The sequence below is a fragment of the Anser cygnoides genome, chromosome 3 (genome assembly GCF_040182565.1).
Source record: "Anser cygnoides isolate HZ-2024a breed goose chromosome 3, Taihu_goose_T2T_genome, whole genome shotgun sequence".
Lineage (NCBI taxonomy): Eukaryota > Metazoa > Chordata > Aves > Anseriformes > Anatidae > Anser > Anser cygnoides.
In genome coordinates this window covers 34,238,672-34,266,017 of record NC_089875.1, presented here as the reverse complement: position 1 = coordinate 34,266,017, position 27,346 = coordinate 34,238,672, and the positions used below count along the sequence as shown (strand labels likewise).

Genomic DNA, 27,346 nt, shown 5'->3' with positions numbered 1-27,346 from the left:
CGCGCTCTGCCCGTGCCCGCTGCATGTATTCTATTTATACCACAGCAGAGGGAGCGTTGGCAAAGCATCTCAGAGGAGCCACCTTTTGTTATACCTACAGCTACTCCCTTCCCTGTCCGTGCAACTGATGCAAAAATCATCACAATATCGTGGATTGTGGGGTTAAGTGATCTGCTACCTTGTGACTGCGCCGCCGCGGCCGTAGCCTGGTTTTGCATTGCTGTGATTTCTTGCGAGGAACGAAGCACCTGAAATACGCTAGGACTTTTGGGGTCTGCTCACCTGCCTGCTTCTCTCTACACCCCACTCCATCCCGGCCTTTTTTTCCGTGCCTGCCAGGCGGCCCCATCGAGACGTTGTGCTTCCTCGCGCTGTTCTCCAGGCTCAGCGCTGAGGGACTGTACTTGAAATCACAGAGTGAGCTGCGTGTTAAGAAATAGCTCTGGCACTATGATGTTCAAAATTACTCTTTGTTTTCCTGACTTCTCTCCTAATTTAGATTATCCAAATCCAGATTCCCCCCAGACTTGCCCACGAGATGGAATTCTAAGAAAATATTGTTTTGTTTCGTTTGTTTTTTAACGCCTGCATTTCTCACATTTCCTGTTCCAATTTCAAAGTGGGCCTGAGCTCCTCTACTAACACTGCTCTGGCTGTTATTTCGGGGACCTGAGAGAGGGGAGAAAAATAAACGATGTGCAGGGAATGTGATTCTTGGGTTTCCCCCTGTTCAGCCACAGGTTCCTTGAGGCGAGCCGGTGAAGAGTTACTGACATTCCTCCCTTTTCAGGTCAAACAGAGGGATGAGATGCAGGCTATTACTAGCACGGGGCAAGGTATTAAAAAATGGATGCCTAAATTTAGGCTCCTAAATTTGTATTTTGAGCCCCTAAATATGGGCTTGATCCCGTGCCCTTTGAAGTCTGTGCCAAAGCTGCCCCTGAATTCAGTCTGTAAGATGAAGTCCTAAATTATGGTCAGGTTCTTCAAAGTTCTCCGTGCCTCACAGCTCCAAGTCAGTCGTCACTCAGCCTCTTTGCAAATCACGCGTCCTACTCGCTGCAGTGCCTAAACATGAAGCTCGTGCTTTTAGGTGTTCCATATTTAAAATCCTGCCCCCTGATTCCGTGTTCCTTTCTGTCTCGGGAGCCGTCGACGTGAGGAAGACACGAAGGCTAATGAAGCAGCGTAGCCACGACACGCATTGATCTGCTTTTTTTGGTGAGCGGTACTTAGCGCGAGCACCGCGGATTCTGTAGCAATGTCAGCATCTCCCGTCCCCGTATTTATTACGGTGTAACTCTAACATGGGAGGCACATGAGTGTCCCCGCTTGTGCCAGAATTCGTGCAAGTACATGACCGCTTGCACAAACTTCACACGCGCCGCTCTCCTGGTAGCAGGATGTTGGCAGGTGGGAAGATCACAGGATCCAGACGAAACGTAAGACGAGCTGAGCAATCCTGTAGCGGTAATTTTAGAAGCTGGGTTCTGTACATTATTTACAGTACATTGTAGCTCGGTGGGGGTAAGGCTCCCCCTCTCCACTGGCGGGTTTAATCTTTTCTGTTGGGTTTCTGTGGGGGACTTTCCAAAGTGCAGCAGCCCTGGGGATTTCATCCTTCCAGAGGAGTGTGAAAACACAAGTTATTTGCAGCAGAGCTACGTTCATTCATAAAATGTTCACCTAGCGGGAAGGGAAAAAGGCCCCTAGGGAAAAAAAAAAAAAAAAAGGCCCCTTCTACCAAATACGGGAAAAAAAGCGAATTATCTGCTCTCTGCTGGTCTGAAGAGCAGAGGCCTGGCGTGAGGAGGGAGCTGCTCGCAGTGAGCTGTGACAGTCGGAAGCAGCTCCTAGCTCCAGGACCTCCAGCCTGGCTTTGCCTTCAGTTAGTGAAACATCCCCTCGCTTGCCCCAGGGGGAAGCCTCCCTATCGCCGGGAGGACATTTTTGGCAGTTGCGTTCTGAATACGGGAAAATCCAGAGATTTTGGACGGATATTTGTTTCTTCAGAAACTCTTTGCAACAATTAGTTAAAAAAAAAAAAAGAAAAAAAGAGAGAGAGCAAAGGAAAAAAGGATTCTTTTGCAATGTTTGAACAACACCCACCATTCCTCTGAAGAAACGTGATCCCTGAGGGGACAGGGATTATATCCTTCCCCAGGGTTTTGCCTGGGCTGGATTTCTCCCCTCGCCCAGGGGTGCAGGATGCCCCGCAGCCGTGGGGCTGGGTGGGAGCTGGGGAGGCTCCTGGCTCGGACCGAGCTGCCACCCGCCTGCCAGCCTTCCTCGGGATCGGCAGGACCCCGGCGACTTTCCCCAGTACCGCACGAAGGGGTGACACAAACCGGTTAAAAAAAAAACAAAGGGAAGAATGGGTCTAAGATGTGCCGAGAGCAAAGATTTTATTCGGATTTATTTTTATGTTTTGTGTGTTCCCCTCAGCCAGCAGGTGCCTCTATAGAGCCAACGCTTTGCCTGTATCAGTGGGAGTCTGTGGCACAGTGCTGGAATACCTGCTTTCTAACGATGATATGGCCTTTTCTTTCTTCGGTGTCTTTTTCCCCTTCCCCTTCCTCCAGCCTGTGGCGAGCCCCAGGAAGCTGCCGGTCTGGACTTCCACCCCGTCCACCACCGAAGGTCCTTGGGGGACGGCGGCAGGAGGGAGACCGATCTATGTCGACACGCGTGTGTTGCTACTATATCCCACAGGAGGAAATTTCGCGGGTGACACGAGCGAAGGAGCTCGGTTGGCGAATGCCTGCGGTAACCCCGGGGAGACGGAGACACCTTTTTGCCCTTCAAATACCTTCCCAGAAAGCGGGACGGGGTTTGCCCGGCAAGATCTCCAGTATAATGCCCTTCTGCAGGCAAAGGCTGGTGCGGGCAGGCCCCACGACCTAGGGGGGCTGGAGCTGGATACAGAGAAATAAAACCCAACCGAGGATGCGCCCCCTCCCCTTTGACACGTAGGTGCTAAGAAATCACCGCAGCTGCAAAGCAAAGGGCTTGGGGGGCCGGGCGGCGGCCGGGATGGCAATTTGTCCCCTGCTGCCCCCTCCCCCCAAATGGCTCTGCTGGACTTTGGAGCGATTCCCACGGGCGGGCGAGGTGAATTTTGACCCGAACTCACGCATCGCTCGGCGGGGCAGAAAGCGCGCCCGTGGGGCTGCCGGGGTGGGGCGGGTGGGGGAAAAAGGTGGGCGCGCATCGTGGGAACCGCGGGTGGGGGACGGGGTGGGGGACACGATCCCGAGTGGGGCGAGCTTTGGGGGGGGGGGGGGGCGCGCCGCGCACCCCCTTTTACCTCCGTGGCCTTTTCGCCCAGAGCCGCAAGGACGAGAGGGGAGGGGAAGGAGGGAGGGGAATCGCCAGAGAGGGTGGGACTTCGGCGGAGCGTCTCTCCCCGCGGCCGCGCCGAGCAGTTGCAGAGCGCCGGCGAGCGGGCGGTGGGGCGGGCGCTGCGCGGGGAGCGGGCGCTGCGCGGAGCCGCCGCTGGAGTGCGCGGAGCCGCCGCTGCCGCGGCGCCGGGGGGCGAGGAGCGCACGCCGAGCCGGCGGGGGACAGCGCGCCGCGGGAGCACCTCAGCCCTCCCCGGGCACCGGGACCTGCGCTTGGCTCGCCGCCTTGCTTTATCCTCCTCCCGTTTAATTGAATTTTTTTTTTTTTCCCCCCCACCTATACTTTGGATTTTTTTTTTTTTCTCTCCCTTTCCTGCAGAGCCCCCCCCCCCCCCCCCCCCCCCCCCCCCTTTTCCCCTCTTCTCCGCCCCGGTTGCCTCCCTCTCCAGCCAGTTTGGATTTTTTTTTCTTTTTCTTTTTTTTCGCCCTCTTCTGATTTTTTTTTTTTTTTTAAAAAGCGGTGGACGGCCGAGCGGCGGCGGGCTCAGCCCCTTCCATCCCCCCGGCGGGGGGAGGCAGCCGCCGCGAAGAAGAGGTGGGGGGCGCGCAGGAAAAGAGATGCATTGAAACTTTTCCCCGCAAACTTTGGCGTGAGTGCGCGAAGCCGAGAGCGAGCGCGGCGCGGGTGCCTCTGCCTGCCCCGGTTGCCGCTGTGGAGCTCGGATTGCCCGGCGGCGGGGGCCGGGCGGCGGCGGCGGGGCGGCCGCGGAGCCTGCGCTCGGCCCGGCGGAGCGCCCACCGGGAGCAGCAGCGGGGGCCGCCGGCGGAGAGCCGGCCTTATGGAGGGGTGAACGCGGACGCCCCGAAGAGGAGCCCCCCTTCCCCCGGAGCCCCTCGCAGCGCCCGGCCGGCGGCACCCCAGGAGGGCACGGAGGAGGCGCGGGCGAGAGCGCGGCGGGGCGGCGGCGGCGGCGGCGGCGGGGCGGCGGCGGAGGCGAGGCGGAGCGCGGCGGGCCCCGTTCCTCCGCGGCGTGCGGCGGCAACCATGAACTTTCTGCTCACTTGGATCCACTGGGGGCTGGCGGCGCTGCTCTATCTGCAGAGCGCGGAGGTAAGCGGCGGGACGGGGCTTTTGTGCCCCCGCGTGCGGAGGGGAAGGGGTTGGGGGGGCGGGAAAAATTAAGAAAAAAAATGGTTTTTTTTCCTTTTTTTTTTTTTTTTTTTAAAAATTTATTCCCCCTTCCCTCGGCTCCCACCTGCTCGCTGTGCCCGTGCGAGGGGGGCGAGGCGCGGAGGGGCCGCGCACATGTGCGCGCATTGCACGCCCCCGCCGTGGGGCTCCGCGGGGCCGGGGCGCTGCGCGGCGCTGCGCGGGGCAGGGAAGGGAAGGGAAGGCAAAGGAGGGGAGGCAGCGCGCTGGCTTCTTGCATCAGCCTCTCTCCTGCCGGCCTCGGCTCTCCTGACATTGCAAAAGGGTGTTTCGGCGGTATTTGCCTTGGGTCCCGGCTCGGGTTCGCGCTGCCTTGTGGAGTTCAAAATACCTAGCTGGAAAAACAAATAGAGATCAAAGAGGACAAAATGGATCCTGAATTTCTTCCAGATTGATTTTTTTTTTTCAAAATGCATATCTCCTGCACCGAGATTACAAAACCCCTCGTTTTTCCCTTCTCTCCTTCCTCGGTCACTTTTACTTTTGCCTCATTGTCATTCCTGAGCGATTAGAAACCGACTCTTCCTCCTTGTCTTTCTCTCCTTTAAAAAAAAAAAAAAAGGAGAGAGAAAAAGAAAGGCAGCTTTCTGTGCAAACCTGTCCTATAAATCTGTTTTCAAAAGAGTCAAGAGGGCTGTGTTGCCAAGAGATATTAAGGGGTTTAGACAGAGTGCCCACGTGAAAGTGGCTGTATGCTAGGCAGGCGTGGATTATGTTTTAAGGGCTGTAAGGAGCTAGTTCTCCCCTGCCATTCCTCCTCAGCTCTTGGCGAGAATGCGGGCCAGATCATCTCCCACTGTCGTGAACATAAACGTCGCTTGCAAACTAATCAGTTATTCACATTGTTTGTTCAGCACCGATGCTGGAAGGTAACTCCCCAATTAGGAGCCATTTCAGCTGTAACCGAAGTCATGCAGGCACTGCACGCTTTGTTTCTAGCCTGTTATATCTCTACTTTCTCCAGTGACAGCCGCACGTTAGGCTGTGCTCGATGGGAACCGAGGCTGAGCTCTCATTAGAGCGTGTCACGGAGCAGCTCCGTGCAGCCAGCCTGCCAGATTTGGCTCGTGGGACGATTCTTTCCGCTCTCCAAGAGTTTTTCCACCGTCACCGAAAACAGGGCTTCTTTGCCTCCCAGCTCCTCAGTAAACTTGCAGAGCAGCGTCTGTTCCCTGGCTGTAGGTTAGACAACTCCGGGTCGGTGTCTAGTGATAATACCCTTCAACCCTCCCCTTGCTCCTTCTCCCCTCCCCTTCCTCTTCCCCGGAGATGAAGCTGCGGATCAGGTAGGGTCCAGGTCTGCCTGTCCTCGGGAGTCGCGTGAAAGCCTCATGCTGCCTTTTCTCCCAGGCGGGAGGATGGTGCTGCTGAGAAAAGACAGAGGGTAACAGTGGGGGGGGAAAAAAAAAGAAAGAGTAGGGAAAAATTCCGGGGTGGCGTGGGAAATGTGGGGTGGTGGGAAGCGTTGCGGGGATAATTGCACGAGAGATCGCGAGATGTTCAGACAGCCGGGTGATGCGGGCCATATAAGTGCTCAGACAGACAGACGGTGAGGTCTGTCCTTCAGTTCTGTCCTTATTTGTCCGTTGGTCGCCTGGGCACCACGGTGATGGGAACGTTGGAAATACCAGCAGATCTCACGTAGGCAGCTTGACGATGGCTCTGGGCACGGCAGAAAGCATGACTCTTCACGTTGGGACTAGGGTTTTGTGCTTTGATGATAATATTTATCTGTAGTGTTAATCAGGCTGTCGTGCTGAATAAAACCTATCTAGCTAGCCAGGCGCGTTGGAGAGAATTAAAGAAAAGCCCTGGCAGAGGCTGAGCTGGGAAGGCAGGGTCCAGCGCGTGTCAGGCTGCTTTCCTGAAGGCGAGGGAGGAGGGACGCAGGAATCACGGTGCTCCCCCGGAGAAGGCGGCAGGGGGATGGCTCCTGACCGAGGGAGCTGGTACGGTCGCTCCTGCAGCGAGGCCGGGACAGCGGGGAATTGTGTCACGGCCCGGGCTGGGTGGCGCTGATGCCACAGGTGTCTGCCTCTGCTCGTGGCACCAGCCCTTCCGTGCGGGAGAGGGAGGGAGAGGTGGTTTTGCAGTGCCACCCTCCCAGCTGTTGGCCAGCGGGCGTGTATGTAGCCCCGCAGGGTGCGGGAGGTTGCGTTTTTGTCCCCTTCCAGTCCCCGGTTTCCTAGAGAATGGGGGAAGGCAGGTCCTTCCCCATCTTCCTTTGTCCAGGGGTCTCGGCGGCGGCATGGTGGCGGGTGCATGCTGGTGGGGGGCTGAGAGCTCATCCCTTCCCACGCCGAACCGTGGAGGGACCTGGCTATACCAGCTGTATTGCCACAGGGAACAGGCAGCGATCAGACACGGAGGGAGGGAGAGCGAGCCTGTGACCAGACTGCTAATGATCACACACCCACCAGCCGCGCTGCCTTCGGCGTGCCTCTGCGCCAGGCCCCGCTGGGAGCCCCCGGAGCCTGCCTCCCGAGCCCCCTGGCAGCCAGGACACCACGGGTCACCTTCCCCAGAGCCGCTGCGGGCCCGCGGTCCGGGGACACGCCGGGAGGAGGAGGGCTCCTTCAGGAGCAGGGGAGAGGGGAACCCATGCTGGGGTCTCGGAGGGGCTCTCCGATTCCTGAGCGACCCCGAATCGGGTCTCTAGTCCGTCCTGCTCCGTGTCAGAGGTGCCTGCGCCGTGCTGGCAGCTCGCGGGATTACTGATCTCCGTCTGTAGGTACAATGGGGAAGGAGTGCAGCGAGTCCCCCCACCGCTTAAGTAGAAACCGCTGAGAAGAATTTCTAGCGCCTAAGATGAAAAGTGCCTTAACTCCTGTCCCAGAGCCCCTCTCAAAGTGGATGGATTGTTTGTTCCAGTCCTAAACAGTTACAAAGCTCTTTTAATGAGGCTGCACAGATTAGGGGGAGGGGAAGGGAGAGAAAGAGTCCTGGTGGTGGTGGTGAGGGGGGTGATGGCTGGAGAGGAATGACTTGATTAACCTTTTCTCTCCCTTCAGAGAGTAACTTGCTTCGTACTGGCACTTGGAGGAGAAGGGGGGTGGGGAAGGTGCAGATACAGACAGTGTGAGGCAGGTTTATTTGCTCGGGAGGGTTTTACCCCACTTCAGGATGTGCATTCACTGCGACCTGCAAAGGGCACAAAAAGGAGCTTCCCCCTGGTCAGCCCCATTCTCTGGGGGCATTTTCCCTGCTCTCGAGCCCAGGGCTTGCTTCCACACCTCTGTGAAATGCTGAAAATCTATTGGAAACAAATTGTGTTACCGAGCTGTTGGGTAATTCCAAAAGACAGCAGAGGAGAGCGTGACCTTCAGGCTCCCACCGAAGGGCACGCTGGGCCTGCTTGTCCCTTGGAAGGCTTTTGGCTTCCCATTGCCCTTTATGATATGTAGCAGCCTGGTTTCAAGCGAGGCAGAACCCCCTGCCTGCTCTGTTGTTTGAGTGAACGGGCTTGGAGGGCATTAGCCACAGGTGAAAGGCACTGCCAAAAGGGCAGAGAGGTTTCCTGGTATAGTGGGCAGACAGTGTGTTACTGATAGTTCTGGGAAACCTTTTGGGTGACTGCTGAGAGCTCCCCTTTGAGTGCTGCAGAGCTCTGCCAGGGGGGAACAGCAACCTCGTTCACCCTGCTCCTGGCAGGCTCCGTACCGATCCTGTTTCCCACCCTACGGGTGCAGTTGCAGCCCAGGTCTAGGTGAGAGCTGGGAGGGTGCTCTGGCTCCCGCGCCGGTGCATTGGGCAGGGAGAGGTGCTGGCCACGCGCAGGTGAGCAGTGAAAGTGTGCGGCTTACGTCTGCTTCCCAGCATCCATGCATCACGTGCGCGTGTTCGTGTGCGTATGGAGGCAGGGGGCTTGGCAGCAGGCTGAGCCGCCTCACGCTGGGAACAGGCAGAAAGACCCTCAAGGTGTCTCAGAGCTAATTTTGCTTAGTCCATCACGGTCATTTGGTGTGCAAACCAAAAAAGGTCTTGGGAGCATTGTGACTTGGATAGATCGGCCTGGCTCGTGATCTTCTTCCTGTGCTATGACATGAATGGAAGCTTTTCTGCCCTTGATGCGGTTTTCTTTTGACCCATAGATCTTCAGGCGCTGTGCGTCTTTGGAAGGCCGCTGCAACCTCTGCTGCCTCCATTTTGTTTGTGCTGTTGCAGTGACCTTCACACTTCAGGAATGAAATTGTTCCTAGGAACCTGCTTTTTAAACTGTTATCACAGCACTGAGGTTAGGCACACAGGCTTTTCTCCCCAGGGACATAACAGATCCACGCGTGGGGTGGCTCAGGTCTGGGCCTGGTGCGTTATTCCCAGGTACAGAAGGACGTCGGTTGAAATGAGAAGCAAGGAGTTCGATCAGGGGGACCTTAGACAAAGGGAACTGTGCACAGACACAAAGGAATGGCTGGGAGAGGGGCTTTGCCGGCTCTCTTTCCTCCTCCTTTTAAAAGCTGACACTTCAGGCCACTCAGAAGGTGGTGCTGCCCTGTGCACAGGGCTGCTAGAAGACCATAGGTGGCAGATTCCTGTTGTGAGCTCGGGGTGGACTTTGCCTGCTCAATGCAGTCCTGTCTCCAGCTGTGAGATCAGAGGGCCTTTTTCTAAGCCCAAATACAGCATGTTGCTGATGAAACAGTGCTCTGTGTGTTTGCATTGCCACTCTCTTTTTGCGCCTCTGCTGAAATGCAGCAGGTTCCGGGGTGGATGGCGTCACGCAGGTGGCAACATACCTTGCAGAAGTGAAGAAACCCAAGCTTTTTTTGGTTTTGGTTCAGAAAAGAACAGCAGGGGGAAACCTGACTTGGCTGGAAAGTTACGTCAGAGCTAAAACCCTCACGCAGAGCAGGAAGAGTGGAGTTTTTGTTTCACCTGGAATTAAAAAAAGAAACTTCCTCAGTGAAGCAGCGTAACACCGCTCCATCCCAGTCTGGGGGTGGGATCCCTATTGCTGCTCCTGCCTGCGTCAGCGGTTTGGAAATGCCCCTTGTCCCAAGAGGGCAGCAGGAGCGAATGCAGAGCTCAGGGCCTCTTTTTGTCCTGGGGAAGCCGCGCAGGGGCTGGGGACGGGCCCGTTACGTGACAGTGCCAGCACAGAGGGACACATGGGGGTTCACGGCGTGCGGTGCCGCAGCAGTTAACCGCCCTGACACCGGGCCAGATAGCGACACCTCTGTGGCCACCGCCACAGAGTGACAGACATCGGTGACATTGAGCGGGGCGCGATGCCCTTTCGCGCCTGACAGCCCTTCTCCCCGCTCGGCCCTCCTCCTGGGCCAGATTCACCTCTATGGCGGGGAAGGGGAGGCCTGAAGGAGAAAGGCAGGCCTGGCGCTGCTCTGGAGGTGGCACCAGGCCCACGGCTTGCCCAGGCCCACGGAGCAGCGCGGGCCAGCGGGAGAAGGTCACCCGCGTTGTTTTTCTCACCCGGCCCTCATCTGCTCAACGCTTTTTGCCCCCAGTCGCTGCAAATCCCTCGGGGGGGCTCCTTCCAACCCCTCGGGCCGCTTTCCTCTCCCCTTTCCCTTCCCCGGCCCCGTTCTCCCTTCGGCTCCTGCGGGGCCGAGGACGGGGGGGAACAAAAGGGCTCTGTGCCCGCCCCGGCCTCCCCGGTGGCGGCGGGCCCGGCTGCCCCCGGCCCGGCGTGGGGGGCTCCGCGTTGTGACCGATTTTTCTCTTGTCTTTGCAGTTGACGAAGGCTGCTCCTGCCCTGGGGGATGGGGAGCGGAAACCCAACGAAGGTAAGAGCCGGGCGGCTTCCCGGGGGGCTCGGGGGAAGGCGGCCCGGGCCCCGGGAGCGGCCGGCGGCCAACACCGCCACCTCCCGGGGAGCCGCAGCGGGAGCGGGGGGCTGCCGCCGCCGGGCGCCGCCATTAGCCCCGGCGGGGTCGGGGCCGGACCCCGCGGGGCTGGGGGCGGCCGAGGGATCGGGGTCGGGGTCGGGATCGGGATCGGGATCGGGATCGGGAGGTGCGGCGGGGCCGGGACGCGCGGCGGGGCCGGCCCAGCCTGCTGCGCGCTTCCCATAACTCCGGGGAGAACTGCGTGCGTGCGCTGGTGCACACACACACGCTCATTTATATATATATATATATATATATTTATGCGCGCACACAAAGAGCTGAGTGGCTGCGAACAGCCTCCCAGGAATTCGCCACAGTGCCGTAGGAAGGGATTTGTCATCTTAGCCGCCCGCCTCCTCCCCGGAGGCGCCGGTGGTGCCCGGGCGGCCGGGGCTGATCCCCGAACAAAGGCCGGAGCCGTGCCCGACAGCCCCGGCACCACCAGCAGTGGCTCTGGGGACAGAGGGGTGGCAATGCAGGGTGACTTCCAGCCTCGTCCCCCAGCTCAGGCTACCGCTGTGTGCAGAGCCAGGCTTGAGAAAGGCACCCTTTTACTCCGGTGTGAGCAGGCGTAAAAGGTTCAGGGGTTTGATCCCATATAGGTTTTGCTTAATCTGATGCTGGCAGCGCAGTAGAGATGGGACCAGGTGATCCTGGAGGTCTTTTCCAGCCTTAAAGATTTTACGAAACGAGGTGGTGCCTGTGCAGCCGTAGTGATTCTGTGCTGCTCCAGCCACCCAAAGGCCAGGCTGTGGCCATGTCCTCGGCCCCGTGGGTTTCTGCGAGCACATGTGTGTGTAGGCCAGGAGAGCAGTCAGCCGCCAGGCTAGTCAGAGGTGCCTCCTGCAAGCCCCCTGCCTGGTGGAGCCCCGTGCCTCGCAGCAGGTGGGCTTTCCGTCCGCAGTCCTCCGCTCAGAAGTGGGTGCTGTGGACTTGGGGGCCTTCAGGCTGAGGTGATCATCAGTCAGCTTCTGTTCTGACCATGTTTTCCCCATTACCTTGGCAGCGGAGCAGGCCCCTCGCTGGCGTGGCTGGCTCTGTCGGAGGTCTCGCAGGGTCCCCCCATAGGCTGTGACCTCCAGCGTTATTCCAGCTGGAGGTCAGCAGAGGGCTCTAGCAGTGTGGGCCCAGATTGGCTTTTTATGTTGCACTCTATTTCAATTTCTGTAACTTTATTGGTATGACCAACTGCAGGTAGCCAGAGATTTGTGGCAGGCAGCGTTTGGGCTAGGTGTCCATTTTGCGTGGCCGAAATTTCCGATTTGCTGGCGGGCTGCCGCATGTTGCGCTTGACCCTTGCTCCTGCTGAAGTCAACAGAAGAAGGTTCAGTGACTCCAGAGGGATCAAGATGGAGCCTGCTGTGAGGCTTATTTTGGTAACCAGTCCCTCTGCTGTTGGTAGAAGAGAGCTAGTGTCCTGATCTGTGCCATTTGTTGTGTCTGACTACGTTCCTGGGGAGGGAAGAGTTGAACAGAAATTAATTCCCTGTCACAGGAAGGTTGATGGGAACAGGGGAGAAGTTGGTCTAGCAACGTGAGCAATGGGACTCCAGTGCTATTGCCTTGATGCTATTCCTGGCTCTGCTATGCAAATACATCTGCGAGCTAGAAATCAGGACTCTTGGCATTACCTTCCTGGCTCTGCTTCTGTCCTGCTGTATGACCTTGGTGGTTCTCTCTCTGTACCTCAGTTTCCCCTCTGTTAAGAGGAGTCGATGATGTGCCTCTGTTGTACAAGGACAATCCTGCAGTGCCTTCTGCTGATGCTCCTGGGGTCTTTGGGGTGGGTGCGTAAGGTGACTTTGTGTCTTTGGCCATTTTGTGCTTGCTCTGAGATGTCAAGCTGCGACAGGTTTTTATTTGGGATGGACTTACTCTGGTTGGAGCCTGTAATTTTAACTTCAGCCCCTACCGTTTTGTGCTCAAGAGAGCCTTCCACATGTTTTGTGGCACGGGAAGTTGTAGAGGAGTTAGACAAACACTCTTTGTTTGTTCCACGAGAAAAGATTTTCTGGTATAAATAAAGGAAACCACCAGCACTTGTGGCTGCACTTTTATTTTTAACAGAACAGTGTGTCTGTATTGCTGCTAAGCCATTGACGGGGAGGGAGGCAGAATGATCACAGACCTGCTCCTTTTCTAGTCTAGCTTGTTCCCACTTGACTGCTCCGAATTTGGACTTAATCCTGCCTGCTGTGGCCATGTCTGCCTAAAGAGTTAATGTGGGCCCTGACTGAGTTTTAACCTTACTTCCCTCTCCATTCACAAAGAAAAACCTCTGACTCAAATTTGGAGGTGTTTTACAGGGTAGGGGTGTGGGTTAAATGTGGGATTAACTTTTAACATGGGCTGAGGCCCAAATTGCAGGAAGGGAGCAGGCCAAGCGGTGTTAGTCCTTCAGTGACCTTCCTATGTTTCCCCGTGAAAGACAGACGTCCTTCCGTCCCCGACACAACCAATGGAAAGGAAGCACGGACTGAATCAGCCTGGCAAAGTGCGGAATATGACTCCCAGTACATAGGAGTAAGTGTAGATACAGTAGCAGGGGCAGGGCTTTGTTGTGAGGATGACTGTACCTCAGTCATGTGCTCCGGTTTGGGAACTAGCTGTGCAAATGGACTGTGGAGTGCTGCACAGTCTCCGTGTGAATGCTCTGTGTCCAGGGAATCGAGGCAACGCGCCTTTTGTGGCAGGATATTCTGACTGGCAGTTGGATAAAGAGTCCCCGTTCCCTCTTCCGAGGCTGATTCAGACTTTGGAAAATCCTTGTACGTTAAAGTAAAGGCAAAAACTCCAGCACTGATAACGGGAGGCGTTTGGTCCTGTCAGATTTCCCAGATCTCAAGTATAGTTATCAGGGTGCAGCCATAAAAGTAAAGGCTCCGCAAAATAAATCAAATGTGCTGTTCCGTGGCCAATCTGTAGTCCGCATTCCCTGGTATAATCCAGCTGCTCGCGCAGTGCAAACATGTAGAAAGCACTGTGGACCTGAATCAGTTTCACTTCAGTTTTCTGCCTGGTTTCGGTTTCTGGCTCTTTATATGCTCCAGAGGAATTCAGTGAGCAGCAGTTGATCTGCACAGGTAACTATCGCTTTTCCTCCCTCTTTTCCTCCCTCCTTCCCCTTGCAGTGGGTCTGGAAGCATTCTTATCCAGCGCTGTGCTTGTGTTGCCGGAGTTCCCAGATCCTTTCTGCTGGCAGAGCGTGAATAATCAACAGTGCAGTTCAGTGGCTGTCATTGTGCCTGCAGAATTTCCCACATATTAAATTGTTCAACTTGTTGGAGCATAGGCAGTGACTAAGGTCACTCTGAAGGGGAGCAGGAAGAAGGAGGTAGCACAGACAAGATCGGAGGACAGGCAGGAGGCACGCTGTAGTTAGGGGAGGAGGGAAGAGGAAGGGAAGGGACAGGGAACAGAGGCATGCTGTCTTTTAGGCTAGGAATACCAACAAGCAGTCCATGCCTGCCAGGCTACATTTCCTTTTCATAAGCCACTTTCTCTTTTAATAGCTGCTCACGCTCTCTGACACTTCAGACTGCCTGGATGGGAGCTCCTCCCCTCTTGTACCCGCTCTCAGCGCTGTGGCACTGTCAGCTCTGCATGACCTAGAATTAACTTTCAACAATTAACTGCGGGCTGTGAGCTCCAAGCCCTGCAGCTTTTGCATTTTTGTGGCAAAGTAACCTTTATGCCAGTTTGTCACAAGTTCAGGGCGCTTTAGAAACGCTTACCAGAGACCATTTTTCCATGATGCAAGCAGTTTGCGCTTATCACTCAGAGTTATCAACCTCGGTGCTGTAGGACTCTGCATACTGTACAGGTGGATCATTATAGCGCGTAACAGCACGGGGCAGGTACTATCTCTCTGTGCATACGCTTATCCTCTGCTCCATTTGAGACAACTTCCTTTGCTGCCTGCATGCTGGTAGAGCTGGGAGGCCTGGAGGGCTCCAGGGGCTTGCTGTTTGCAGAGGTGTACGAGCAGCTGGGTTTTGTGCGTGTGTACTTATCTACCCTATCTCTCATCTCTTTAAATCTCTCCAACCCTTGACCAAGCAGCAAGACGAAGCTTTGGCAAGAGACTGGGAAACATTGAGAAACGCTTGTGAAATCAGTGCAGGTCGCAAGCAGTTAGTGTTTGCTCCATTCAGAGGGAAGGCAGGGGATAATGGCAGATCCACCCCGTTCCCCCTCCCACATCGCCTTATTGTGGTTCAGTAGCCAAGTGTGTGGTCTGGTTAATCCTGGGGGTGCTGTGGGCTTGCTTCGAGTCTTCCAGGTGCTGGCTTGCTTCCTTGCTGTGGGAGAGTGGTCAGTGTAGAGACAGGGAGGCTGCGACTTGTAGCAGGTGCTGTCGGTCTTCTGAAGGTGGCCTGCTGAGGTGGATGCTGCACGTGGGCAAAAGCTGTAGCTGGTGGGGAGAGTGGAGCCACGTGGATGCGCTGCTCACAGCCGTCTCACCATTCTCAGGGGTGCCTCTGCGCTGAGGTCTACAGAGAGGATGCTTTTGCCTCTGGCTTATACCCCTGCCTCCTAAAACCAAGGCATCAAATGGCCTTTTTGAAAGAGGGTAAAAGACGGATGAGTGAAGGGCCTTAATCCAGAGTGCAGGTCATCTGCAGCAGCCTCAGGTGCTTTTTAGCTGGGCTACTTTGCTTAGAGGCAGCATGTCTGAGAGTGTGGGGAATGGCAAGGGGACGAGGCACCTGCGGGATGCATCATGTTGCCAGGGAGGGCCAGTCCAAATAGCGAAGCTCTCCGGTCCATCTTGTCTCTGTCCCGAAGCAGCAGGAGGAATGGCCATCTCCTTCTCTTCCCCTACTGATTTGGGGTGTGGGTGGGAGGGAGGGAGGGAGGGAGGGTGGGTGAGTAGGGCAGAGACGAAGGACGTAGGCCTGCAAGACTGGTAGTGAAGAGCATAGGGTAGATGTGTTGCAACTGTCTGGCTCATTTTAAGGGGCAAAGCACTAGACATTCTTGAGCTAAGTTTGCATTAACTTATTCCCTCCATTCCTCCCTGTAGTTATCAAATTCCTGGAAGTCTACGAGCGCAGTTTCTGCAGGACAATTGAGACCCTGGTGGACATTTTCCAGGAGTACCCTGATGAGGTGGAGTACATATTCAAGCCATCCTGTGTGCCTCTGATGAGATGTGCGGGTTGCTGCGGCGATGAGGGCCTAGAATGTGTCCCTGTGGATGTGTACAACGTCACGATGGAGGTGAGGGCCCAACTTGCAAGCTGGCATGCTTGGGTGGAGAAGGCAAGTCACCCGTCACAGCCACCCCAAGAGATACAGAAGCTAGCAGCAGGCACAGGAGCATTTCTGCAAAGGAGCACTTCACGCGTAGAGAATGCATAGGAGCATTTTTGATGCCGTTATCTCTGAGGCCCCGGAGAAGATACTCCCCAGACCCTTGCTCTACCTTAACTCTGCATTTGGTCCACACAGCTGTTGCTCTGAAGGCAGCTGAGTAGTGCAATAGGGAAAAGCCTGTCAGTACTCTCTCCCGGAGGGCATGTGAGGTCAGTCTTTACCAACAGAGCAGGGGATTTGGGTCATTAGCTACACTGGCACAGCAGGGGTGGAAAGGGTCTCTAAGAAACACACTGCTTCAGTGTCAAGTGGAAAAGCCTTTCTGCCTCTGGGCGTCCTCCTCCTTTGTTTGGAGGCTGCTGAATTCATTTCTTGGAAGAGACAGGGACTGGCCGTGATAGCAAAGGCTGGGCACACGGGGAAGATCCAGACTCTGCTTAGAGAGCATTGTCACTGCCCTTGTCTGCCAGCCTGGATTCCAGCTTGTATCCACTGTGGTGCTAGTGTCCGTTACCCTTAGCCTGTAGCTCCCTCACCTACTTTTGTCCCTCAGCCTCTTGAAAGGGCACTGTAAATATTGCCATCAGTTTTTGATATGGATGAGAGACGTGCAGGACTGCGTGATTACCAGCCAGTGCTTTTCACTTGTGACCTCGGCTGTGTTTGAACTCTGGCAGAGAACCTCTCTGTGTCCTTCCATGGTTCCCCTGTATTGCTTTTCCACTTGCATGCTCCAGCCTGGGCCAGAGCCTACTAGCACGGTGTAACTAAGGACAGTTTTCTTCTTACCATTCCTTGCTGAATTACATGTTTTGGCTGGCATGCCTGCATGCCTGTGAAGGGTCAGAAGCACTTCAGGAGTTCTGTGGTGCAAATGCTAGAACTAGTGGTCCAGCCAGGTTCTGGGTTGAGAGACTGTGACAGTACATGCCTAGCTTCCCGTATAACTTCCCTGGAGGCACACAGAGCGGGGGGCTGGGCGAAGTCTGGCTCTGCAGGGGTGTTTTAAGCACAGAGCACCAGATTTATTCTGTGTGTCATCTCACTGAGAAGGTGACATGTCAGCCGGGAAGGAGTGGTGGCTTAGGGAACGGTAGTCGGACGTGGAGCTTTTGCTTTGGGCCTTTGCTTTAGACTGAAACATGCCTCTCTCTGGGAGCAGGCTGAATGCTCCATTGCTGTCTCGCTAGTATTGACCAGGGACGGCTCAGTGAGAATCTTACGGTGGTGTTACGCCCTCTCCCATGCCTCTGTCTCCAAGGCAGTCCACCAGTGCTGGCACCTTGCATGCATGAGCAAACAGAGCTTTGGCACGAGCCTGGTGTTGCCGCTTGCTTGTGATCAAAGGCCTTCTCTGCCTGGGAGAACGGGGCCTCAAAGCCAGCTCAAACTCTGCCATGCTCTTCCCAGGAGCACCTGGGGTGCAAATGCTTTGCCGCGCAGCGGGCTGATTTGGAGCTGTGAATATAAATAGTGAATGGGCAGTGACCCTCTCTGTTTCTTTCATTCCAGATCATGAGAATTAAACCCCATCAGAGTCAGCACATAGCGCACATGAGCTTCTTACAGCACAGTAAATGTGACTGCAGGTGAGAATGGAGCAGCACTGGTTCCTCTTGCGATAAACTTATTCTGAGCCTTTCGTTTTTTCTGCCGTTGGGTTGGGACTGTTGTCCAGAGGCTTCTGCGGTCTCCTCAGTTGGTTTGCAGTGGGATGGCTGAGCCTGGGAAAAGAACTCTGCTGGCGAGGCTCCTCCATCTCTAGATATGGCAGGTGGACACTGCTAGCCTGCAACCTGGGGTCTTTTGGCACTGGTGAGGTGCAGCAGGAGAGCAAACGCTTTGAGAAGGACTACTTAACCTGTGCCATGGGCATCCTGCAGCGGCAGCTGTACATGTCCTCTTCCCTGCGCTTGCGGGAACTGGGAATAATACTGGATGTGTATGTGGTAAGCTCCCTTCTAATGAGGCCTTTGTTCTCTCTTCCCCCACAGACCAAAGAAAGATGTCAAAAATAAACAAGAAAAGTAAGTGACAAACCTTTCCTCCTTTCTCTTTTGGTGGTTGGTTGGCATTTCCTCTCCCCACTGCCCCTTGCCCTTTTCCTTGATTGGTTGGAGATACTCACTTTGAGAAGGTGTTTTTGGAAATGGCATATGGTAGTGCATGGGGCGACACTCTGAATCCGTTCCAGGTGGGCACAGAAACCCAGATCTGACGGTCCTTCCTTCATACCCCAGACCTGGAGCTTGCATGACCCACGACCATGGCAGTCATTCCTAATGCTTTACCCCGAGTCAGGGAAGTCCTGTCGTGTGTGTCCTACCAGAATGGATTCAAGGTGCAGCCCCCGTTCTCCCTTCCCTCTTCCTGGGGTGTTTCTGGTTACTGCAAATCGCTGCCTTTCTTTATTATTAATTTTTTTTTCTTGCTGCTTGAGTGAGAACTTGCTGGCTTCTTTCACAGCAGCTTGGGTAGGAACTCTGCTGGCTACAGGGAGAGGTGGCAGTGGAGGCCTGGTGGAGGCAGGACTGATGCCATGCACGATGTGATGCTGGTTTTGGTGGGGTGGGGGCGTGGGAGGGTATAAAAGGAGGTGGATCTCCTAGCTGGGTCTCGGTGGAGGCTTTCAGGAGAGTTTTTTTCAAGCTGATGGATTTACTCTGGTGACCTGAAGAAGGTTAAGGCACAACCTTCCCTTTCCTTCCTCCCCAAAGTAAAAAGGTTATGGAAAGTAGATAAATCAGCTCTCGCCCTGCAGTAGTTGCAGGGACGATCACAAAACGTGGAACAACATGGAAAAATAGAGAGACCTCTCTGGGTGAGAGGGTCAGCCGGACTGCGCATGGCTGGGATATCGACTCTGCCACTTGGAGGTGCGGAGTTGGAGAGGAAAGGGGTGAATACTGGGCGATGAGGCTGAAACAGAGAGAGAGAGCAAGCGGGAGAGTGAGAGGGAACTTCTTTCACCCCTCTCCTGGCGGTTGTGTACTTCTAGCCGCCTTCCAGCCTCTCCTCCTCCCCCTGGAAATCCGCTCGTGGCTGCATCGGGCAGCCGGCGCTCCTCTCTGTGCAGGGCCGTGTCGGGGACGGTCGGTCTGCGTGGCTCTGTGGTCTGAAGGTGTGCGAGAGTTGGGTCTGTGTGAGCTCTGGTGAGGATGGGGTGTGGGTGAAGCAGCCAGCCCGGACTGTGTTGCATTCCCTTTCCTCTTCTAACAGCACCTTGCCTGCTCTTTGCTGGTTCTGCACTCCCCGGGGAAGGAAGGGAAGGGATGGGAGAGATTGCTGTGCTTTGACTTGCTCTGGATTGAAAGTCCTGTTATATTGGTGCCCCTCTCCTCCCTTCAGGTCGATTTTCCTCCCCTCACCGCCTCCCTGTGACTCCTGACACGTAGGGCAGAGGCTGGGAGTGAGCTGATGCTCTGACACTCGTTCCAGCGAGAAGACTTGAACGGGGCCTAAGGAACACCCGTGGTGCTTTCCCTTCTGCCCCCCCCCATGTCCCCTCCCTCGACAGCTCCCTCCCGAGGTGGGCTGCGCCAGGGAAGGAGGGAGTCTCTGCTGAGCTGCCGTGGTGCCCACTTGTCTGACAAGCCCTGGTGCTTTGCCCAGGGCCTTCTCCTCGCATGCCTCTCCCTTGGTGCTGAGCTGATGTGGCTCAAGGAGCAGCGCAGGCTCCAGCCTCCCTCCCTCTCTGTGCTCTCGCTGGGCTGTAGAGGTCCATGGTTAGCGTCCAGGCCTGCACGTCCTAGCCCCGTCCCGTCCCGGCTCCTGCCACCGAATCAGGAGCAAGGGGTGAATTTTTAAGAGAGTCGGTGCCTTGGCTCCGTCCGCTCATCAGTTTGTCAGATCCACGTGGAAAGCGGAGGGAGGGAGGGGGTGGGTGAGGGAGAAAAGGAGGGAAGGCCTGAAGCCTCTTGCTGGTTATCATCTCCTTGGTGTCATAGCTAGGTCAGGCCTCCCTCTTCCTCCTCCGGCGCTCAGGAAGGAGGCTGCCGGAGGGCTATTAGCGGACAGCGAGGTCTCCTGGAGCCCACTGAGCCGCAGGCAGGCAGTGGGGTGGGCGAGCAGAGCCCGCGGGCTAGGTGGCCCCTTCCCACACAGCGCCGCTGTGCAGACCTGTTCTCCCCCCTTGTCCCAGCGTGCTGAGCCCATCCCGTGGCAGGATTGTCGCCATCCCTGGGCTGCCCCCTCCTCGCCACCAGGTCAGGGCGGTTTCCTCTTCCCCAGGGGGAGCCCCTCCACACAGGTTGCCCCTCGTCAGCCAGCGTGCGCCTGAGCTTGTGGCCCGGGATGGTTGTCTGCGCTCGCTGCGGTTGCGTGATGCTTTCACCAGGCTTTCTGTTCCCTTCCCCTCGCCCCCGCCCCGCTGCCCCTCTCCAGGGGCTGCGGGGGCCCTCTGAGACAGCCCCGCGTGGAGGTGGCCTCTGCGCACGCCGTGTCCCCTGGCGCTGGCTTGGCTGCGGGCAGGCTGGGTGCGGTGCTGGCAGGAGCGCAGGAGGCCCGTGAGTGTGTGTGCGAGGTGGAGATCTGTGCTTCGGCCCCGGGACTTGCCCTCCGGTCCTGCCTCATGTGCTTCCCCCTCCCAGCAAGGCACATGGCTGTGTTTTTTTTCTCTTCTTCCTAGCGTTTTCTTCCGTTTTCTCTCTATCTCTCCCTTTCTTTCCTTCTCTCTCTCTCTCTCTTTCTCTGTTTTTTTTTTTTGTTTTTCTTCCAGAAAATCAAAGCGAGGAAAGGGGAAGGGTCAAAAGAGAAAGCGCAAGAAAGGCCGGTACAAACCACCCAGCTTGTACGTTTGTGTCCTCTGCTTGTAGACTCTCTTCCCTCCCTTTCCCCAAACCAGTCCGCCTGCTTGCTGCTCACTCAAAATCTCACCCTCCCCTCCCAGTCACTGGTGGGCTGCAGATCCCGCAGGGGCAGCGCTGGCGGTGGCACCGCTCTGGCACGAAGGGTATCTCAGGGAAGGCGGCTTTCGCTTGCTTGGCTCTCTCTAATCATCACTGGCGACCATTTTCCCGAGGCACAGGAGCGCGGGTGGGTGGGCGAGCGCTCTGCCCCTCTTCTCCCACTCCTGGGGTTGCGGCTCTGTCGCGCGCTGTCCCCCACTTGTCTCGTGCTACGGCGACTGGCGACGGGCAGGCTGGTGCCTGCCATGCATGGGTGTGTGTGCGTGCGTGCGCGCGTGTGCGTGCGTGTCTGGTGGAGTCACAAGCGGAGAGGAGAGGTGGGACGGTGGGGAGCTGGAGAGGGGGTGCTGGGGAACTGGGGGGCTCTCTCTCTCTTTCTCTCTCTCCCTGCTGGTTTCGGTGGCTTCTCTCTCCCTGTCTCTCTCCCTGTCTCTTTTGCTCTGTCTCTCACGGTGGTTCACAAAATTCTGCATTGAAAACTCACGGCCCTTCCCTCACGGGAGACTCCTAGGTGGCAAGGCTGGGACGGGGCTTACAGAAAGGAGGGCCTTGCCGACTGCAGGGATAAGCACGTGATGCTGGAGCCCAGCTGCTTTCCAGGGGGGAGAGACCCTGTGTATTTAACTCATTTAGCCGCTGGCCTCTTTCTACTCGAATAGCCCACTTCAGAGGACGCCTTTCATTGATATATCAATGGCTGGTTGGGACCTCTCACCTTCCCATCCTTGCTTCCCCCTTCCTCCTCCCTGTGGCCTGTGCCGATGGATCCAATGCAGCATTTGTGAATACTGTGCAGAGCCTGTTCTCTTTCTCTTTACGCTAATGCAAAGGGGTGCTGTCCTGACCAGGTTCTGGGGCTGCCGGGGTGCTGCTGGAAAACCATCAGCCCGCGACGCTCCAGTGGGCAGCATGGGGGCTGTGGGAGGGGGCAAGGGGATTGCTTTGATGTTTAGGGTGTTGCATGTGTATTTTCTTTCTGCTGAAGCGCTGTAGCTTAGACATCTTTCCTTTTGCCTTTTTGCAGTCACTGTGAGCCTTGCTCAGAGAGGAGAAAGCACTTGTTTGTACAAGATCCCCAGACCTGTAAATGTTCCTGCAAATTCACAGACTCACGTTGCAAGTCGAGGCAGCTTGAGTTAAACGAGCGCACTTGCAGGTTTGTGTCCTGAAGGATGAAAGAGAAACACACAAAAAGAAAGAGAGAGAAAGAGAAAGAGGGGGGAGCTTGCTTCCTGCTGACTTCTGGCACCAGTGCTATATGATTACTTCGTTTGTCTATCCTACGTGGGCCAGAGGGCAGAGGGTCTAACTGAGATGAGCACAGAGATTCCGTGTGTCAAAGGGCAGCTCTGCGTTTCTGATGTGCTGTCAGGACTTGGACGGGGATGGCTCCCAGAGACAGGGCATTTGTATCTAAGGTGTCCATTCCCCTAGAACGAGGTAACGGAGTTCATGCTGCTGTAGTAGCCAGGGGGAGGGTCTGCAGCCCTCTGTGCATTATCTGTGTGCAACTCTGAGGGTACTGTTGTACAAAGCCAAATCCTTCTTAGCTGACTAGGATTCCACCACCCCTGTCTTCCAAGCCCTTTCTGTATGGCTTGTGGACACTCTGCAGTGTGCGGAGTAAGGAAGGCCAGGCCAGGAACCTCCCTCACCCTCAAGGATGTCCTCATGCTCTCATTTGCCTTTTTGTTCTTGAAAGCCAGGGAGAGGGCCCTGTCCTCTTGCACTGTGCTCGCAGTGTACTTACTGTCCATGTCTTGGCCAGAGTTGTGGTTTGAGGGACTGCACTCAGGGCTGTGATGTGGGATACAGCATGTCTCTAGGTGAAGGCAGGCAGAGGTCTGTATTTCAGTTACCAGGTGGGAGATGCAAAGACGCTGGTTAGTGTCTGCTCAGAAATCCACACTGTGCATGTGTTGTCTGAATGCTACTTACCATGCACCACCTGTGGCATGGGCATGTGCAGAAACCGATTCCTGGTTCTCACCTGAGCACTTTGGTGAACTCAGTGGGGTCACTTGACTCGCACCAGCTGCGTGTGCATCTCTGGTGCGTGATCATCCTACCTATCCGTAGAGGGAGACAGAGATGGGTTTGCTAATGAGCCCTTGGTTGTGCCTCCAAACTCAGTTCACAGAGATCTAGGAGCTTCCTCCTGTCAAGAGAATATTGCAGGAGCAGTGGCTGGATGAGAAAGAATAAGGGAGAGAGATCCAGGGTCCTCACCAGTGGCTGCATCCTGACAGAGGAGACATCTGTTTGCCTGCCTGGAATTGGCCAGGTGACTAGGGCTGCGCTTCCATTAGGTGTGAAAGTGCTATGTGCCAAAATCAGGGAGGCGTCTAGGCACTGCCAGAGTGGTGGAAACTGCTCTGCAAACAGAGGAATTTTCTGGGGTTCTGTAATCCGAGTGGGAAAGTAATTGATGGAGAGGCCAGAGTACAGCAGCTTCCAGAGTTACACTTCTCCCAGTGAGCATAGCCCCCGAAGAATGAGACCAGACCTAACCTTGCTTTTTTTCCTCTGGTCCTGCTCCCTATCCACAGAGTAACTGGAAATTACCCTACAGAGTTTGAAGACTGAGAAATAGTACAAAGTACAAAGAAAAACAAACAATACCCCAAAGAAGTCATGACGGCAGAAGGGGTTTACTTGCTTCTTTTATTAGTCACTCCCTGTGGTGGGATAGTTGGCACTAAGGGAGATTTCCAGAGCTGGTGTGTTGGCCAGGAAGATAGGGAGGAGTCATAAGAGTGGGTAGCTTATCTGTTTCCAGATAAAAAGCTGGTTAAGCTGTAGTTCTTCCTGTTCCATCTCTTTGTAGAGTTAGAATTGGGCCCTGGAGGGGAGGGCAAATTTTTGTTTCTCCTGCTGCTTCTTCAGGCTGCTGCTGCTGCTCTTCTGTGGCGCTAACCCCTGCTTGTGGCAGCCAGTGAAATGAGACGCATTTTGTTTTCACCTTCTTGCCTGCATGAGGCTTTGTTGTCTGCATTGCTTCCAACCCAAACAAGAGGCTAGGTGGGGGGCTGAGGGAGTGTGTCTTTCTGCATGCGTTGCTTAGCCTTGTTTTTGTGTGTGTGTGTATCTATGTGTGCATGGTGTGAGAGGGTGCAAACAAGACACTCAGCTCAGCTTGTGAGTGAGGAGACCTCTGATCCTGCTCCTAAATTTACCCCTGTACCAGTGTCCCTCCGTGTCTAGGTGAGCCTGCGGGAATAGAATTCATCGACCCATTCATGGGTCGAGGTTCTCCGCTGTTCTGCCCTGACTGCACAGCACTTCACCCCACCAGTGACGTCATGCCATGTCTTAACGCCATATGCTCTTAAACACATCAGTCACCTCCCTTCCTCCCCTTCCCTGTCCTACTTGCACCCCCGTCACAAACATTAATCTCTTCTCTCTTTCTTTCCTTCCCTCTCCTCTCTGACAGATGTGAAAAACCGAGACGGTGAGCAGCGGAAAAGAAGGGGGAACAGCCCTGTTTCTGGAGCCTGATTTCTCGCCTGGACAGAAAAATACAAAACAAAACACTAATCCAAATGAACCCTAAAAATGAAGGATCGGTAGAGCACAGCACTTTCAGTACGGACGATGGACTCCGGAAGGAACATTCCCCAAGGCACCCGCCGCACAGAATTCACCTTTGGGTTTTGAACTGTTTTATTTTATTTTTCTTTTCATGCTGCTAAATAACAGAGCCAGGAAGACTATAGGGGTGTATTTGATGGGTTTTCCCATGCATACATATATATGTGTGTATACATGCATATACATATATATATATGTATATATATTTTAACCACATCTATATATACATATATGTATATCTTAACCACACACACACACACACACATATATATATAATATATATATATATATACTGATTATTTTTTTTAACATTGCTAATGTTATTGGTGTCTTCACTGGATAATACTCGACTGCTGTGGACACAAGCGGGCTACTTGGGGCATAAGAAACAAGCTAAGACTGGACTTGAGTAGAAGCGCTGGGTGTAAACTTCTTAACTCTAACTGACTTGTGCGGCCTCCGCTGTTTCTCTGTAGAGTGTGCTGTACCACAAACCACCTTCTCCTTGCCTGGGACAGGGAGGAGAGGTGATGGAGAGGATGGGCAGGGAGTTCCAAAGAGCGGCATCCTAGGGTGCGATGGGTCAAAGGCCAAGGAAACGGCCATCTGCGTGATCAAGGATTCCTCCTCCCCTCTCTTCCCCCAACCTTCGCCCTTACTCGTCTCATAACCTGCCTGCCTTGCTGGGACATGGGATGTCAGTGTACATTTTGCGTTGACTTTATTCGCTATAGAAACTTCGTCAGAGAGGCAATGCTGGCTTCTCTTAAGGATGGTGGGCAGCTGATGCGCACTAACTTTCCATTCAAGGAAGTATCACAGGAGTCTAGATTCCCCGCCCTTGGTGGCTGCAAAAGGACATAAGGCCTACAGTGTGCTGAAGCAAGAATGGGGACCGGTGCATAGCCACACAATTGTTCAGCACTGTCTGCTTTCTTCATGCACAGAGCTGCCACTCAAGAGCATCCAAGATGCTTATGGAACATTTCTGGAAAGGGATATTAATCAAAAGTATATACACAGTAGGGGTGTGTGTGTGTGTATGTGAGCGTCAAGATTTTTTTAATGGCGTACTGTAAATATCAGGCCCCTTTTCCAGCTCTTGGGCTGGGGAATCAAATGTGAAGGCAGCCGGAATCCCCAAGCCGTGTCTGAAAATCTTGGCTATGTGTGTATCTGCAATATACACTGTGGTGTATGTGAAACCCACCTTACACACGCGCGCACACACACACCCCTGAAAGCGTGTTTGTACATCTATGTGGATATATATAATCTAGTTCTGTGATTAAAATTATTAATAATAATAATAATAATCAAAAAGGTACTCGGTCTGTGTCAGAAATCTGCCAAACATCATCTGCAATTGAATTTTTCAACGCCTGATAATGTACAACACGGAAAGCTTCCAAAAAAGACAAGACAGTCTAAAAACAGACTCACAACAAGTGACTACTAACCACTAGGAACTCCCCATCCGACTGATGGCTTTCAGAAGGAGAAAAAAAACACACGGGTGGGTGCTTGCATCTGCAATGTATAATACTCATGCTGCATCGTGCGCAAGACAGAGGCTTCCGATGGGGGGGGGAGGGAAGAGAAAGTGTTTTATATACTTATTTAATATCCCTTTTTAAATTAGAAATTAAACAGATAATTTAATTAAAGAGTAGGGATTTTTCAGTATTCTTTGTTAATATTTAATTTCAACTATTTATAAGCCGTACCTCTTTTTTTTTTTTTATTTGTACTGGTTGTGTATAAATTTAACCTTCCTGTTGTCCCATCCCATCTCTCCCCAATTGTTGGCAGAGTCAGTAGCATGTTATGGGCAGTTATTTAATTAATTTCTCTAACACCTACCCCTACACATTCCTATTGAGACAAGGGTTAGATATACATCTACATACTATATATATATTTGGCTATGTGTTTGTATATATATATATATGTTTATGTATATGTGTGATTTGGATTAAATAGACGCTACGATTTTTTTATATATGTAAAAAGAAGAGACAGGAAAAATAGAAAATTCTACATCTTGAATCTCTCTCCTTTTTAATTTTAATATTTGTTATCATTTTATTTATTGGTGCTACTGTTTATCTGTAATAATTGCGGGGAAAAAAGATATTAACACTACATATTGTGTCTAGTGAATTTTTTCAAGATATTCCTTAGTGCATATTTATTTTTAAACAAAGAAATTACAGATATATCTTAAAAAAACGACGACGACGACGACAAACAAACTTTTTTTGTATTAAAGAATTTAATTCTGACCTTGATTTCCTTTGCCTTCTCCTTCTGCCTTGCATCCTGATTTTCTTCCATTGTGTAGCAGACCCTCCAGCATTGCCTCTGGAGGACACAGGGCTCCAGCAGCCTGCCAGTTGGACTCTTGGATTTGGGCCCAGCGCCTCCAAAAGCATCTAGGTACCTAAAGCCCCATGAAATTAGTGGGAGGTAGGCACCAAAATACTTTTGTGAAGCCCAGCCCAAGTTCCCAGCTCAGTGAGAAGAGGGTGGTCTGATGGGTAGGAACAAGGGGGCAGGACTCCTGGGTTCCTTTCCAGCCTCTGACACCAAGCAGTGCCGTGATGGTCACAGCCTTGCCTCTTGTCTTATCAGGAGACAAGCCCCCTCATGCTGGGTGCTGCGCAGGCACGAGTAGATGTGATCTTGGTGGAACTTACAATCCAAGATGAAAAGTAATGCTCTGAGCCTGCCTTTCACTGGTAATGGACTCGGTGTTTGCTGTTGGAGCTGTGTGTAACCCGCTACCAGTCATGGCTCAGGGACACCTCACCATCCTGGACGACATGGAACAAAGATAAATTGGGTTAATACAGACCACTAAGTTCATTGCTGCCCTGTCCTGCTCTTCCTGCTCTTCTCAAGGTAAAGGATATGGCTTTTGTTTTTTATTTATTTTATGTGCAGTTTGGGCCTCTGCAGAAGGCAGAGAGTAGAGGGAAGAGGAAAAGCACTTGAGGCTCTGGTTCATCTTGTTCAGTAACATCTTGCAGAGTGCAGCAGTGAGAGGTGTGAAGGTGAGCGGGGGCCATTTGTGGATGCTGCTGTGTGACAAACCCAAGGAATTTCTTGACTTGCATGTTCACCACT

General features: G+C 54.0%; 1 protein-coding gene across 11 annotated transcripts; it reads left to right on the top strand.

The window, feature by feature from the left end:
* The first annotated feature begins 4,316 nt into the window (after positions 1-4,316).
* VEGFA (vascular endothelial growth factor A) lies at positions 4,317-26,508 on the top strand. 11 transcript variants are annotated; one of them, XM_066993854.1, is made up of 9 exons: positions 4,317-4,452; positions 10,244-10,295; positions 15,424-15,620; positions 17,229-17,305; positions 17,711-17,743; positions 17,911-18,057; positions 20,434-20,505; positions 21,648-21,779; positions 24,060-26,508. In XM_066993854.1, exons 1-9 carry the CDS (start codon positions 4,387-4,389, stop codon positions 24,079-24,081), a joined length of 798 nt encoding a protein of 265 aa, XP_066849955.1. In that variant the 5' UTR covers positions 4,317-4,386; the 3' UTR covers positions 24,082-26,508. The 11 variants fall into 11 exon arrangements, with proteins under 11 accessions (XP_066849955.1, XP_066849956.1, XP_066849957.1 ...); XM_048080112.2 differs by lacking the exon at positions 4,317-4,452 and adding an exon at positions 5,974-9,958; XM_066993855.1 differs by lacking the exon at positions 17,911-18,057.
* The last annotated feature ends 838 nt before the right edge of the window (positions 26,509-27,346 follow it).

Bases quoted from the DNA above. Each gene is read 5' to 3' on its own strand.
- VEGFA (XM_048080112.2), top strand. From the start codon at position 9,845: ATGGCGGGGAAGGGGAGGCCTGAAGGAGAAAGGCAGGCCTGGCGCTGC. The intron at 10,296-15,423 runs GTAAGAGCCGGG...TCCTCCCTGTAG, and splicing joins GGAGCGGAAACCCAACGAAG to TTATCAAATTCCTGGAAGTC. The intron at 21,780-24,059 runs GTTTGTGTCCTG...CCTCTCTGACAG, and splicing joins TTAAACGAGCGCACTTGCAG to ATGTGAAAAACCGAGACGGT.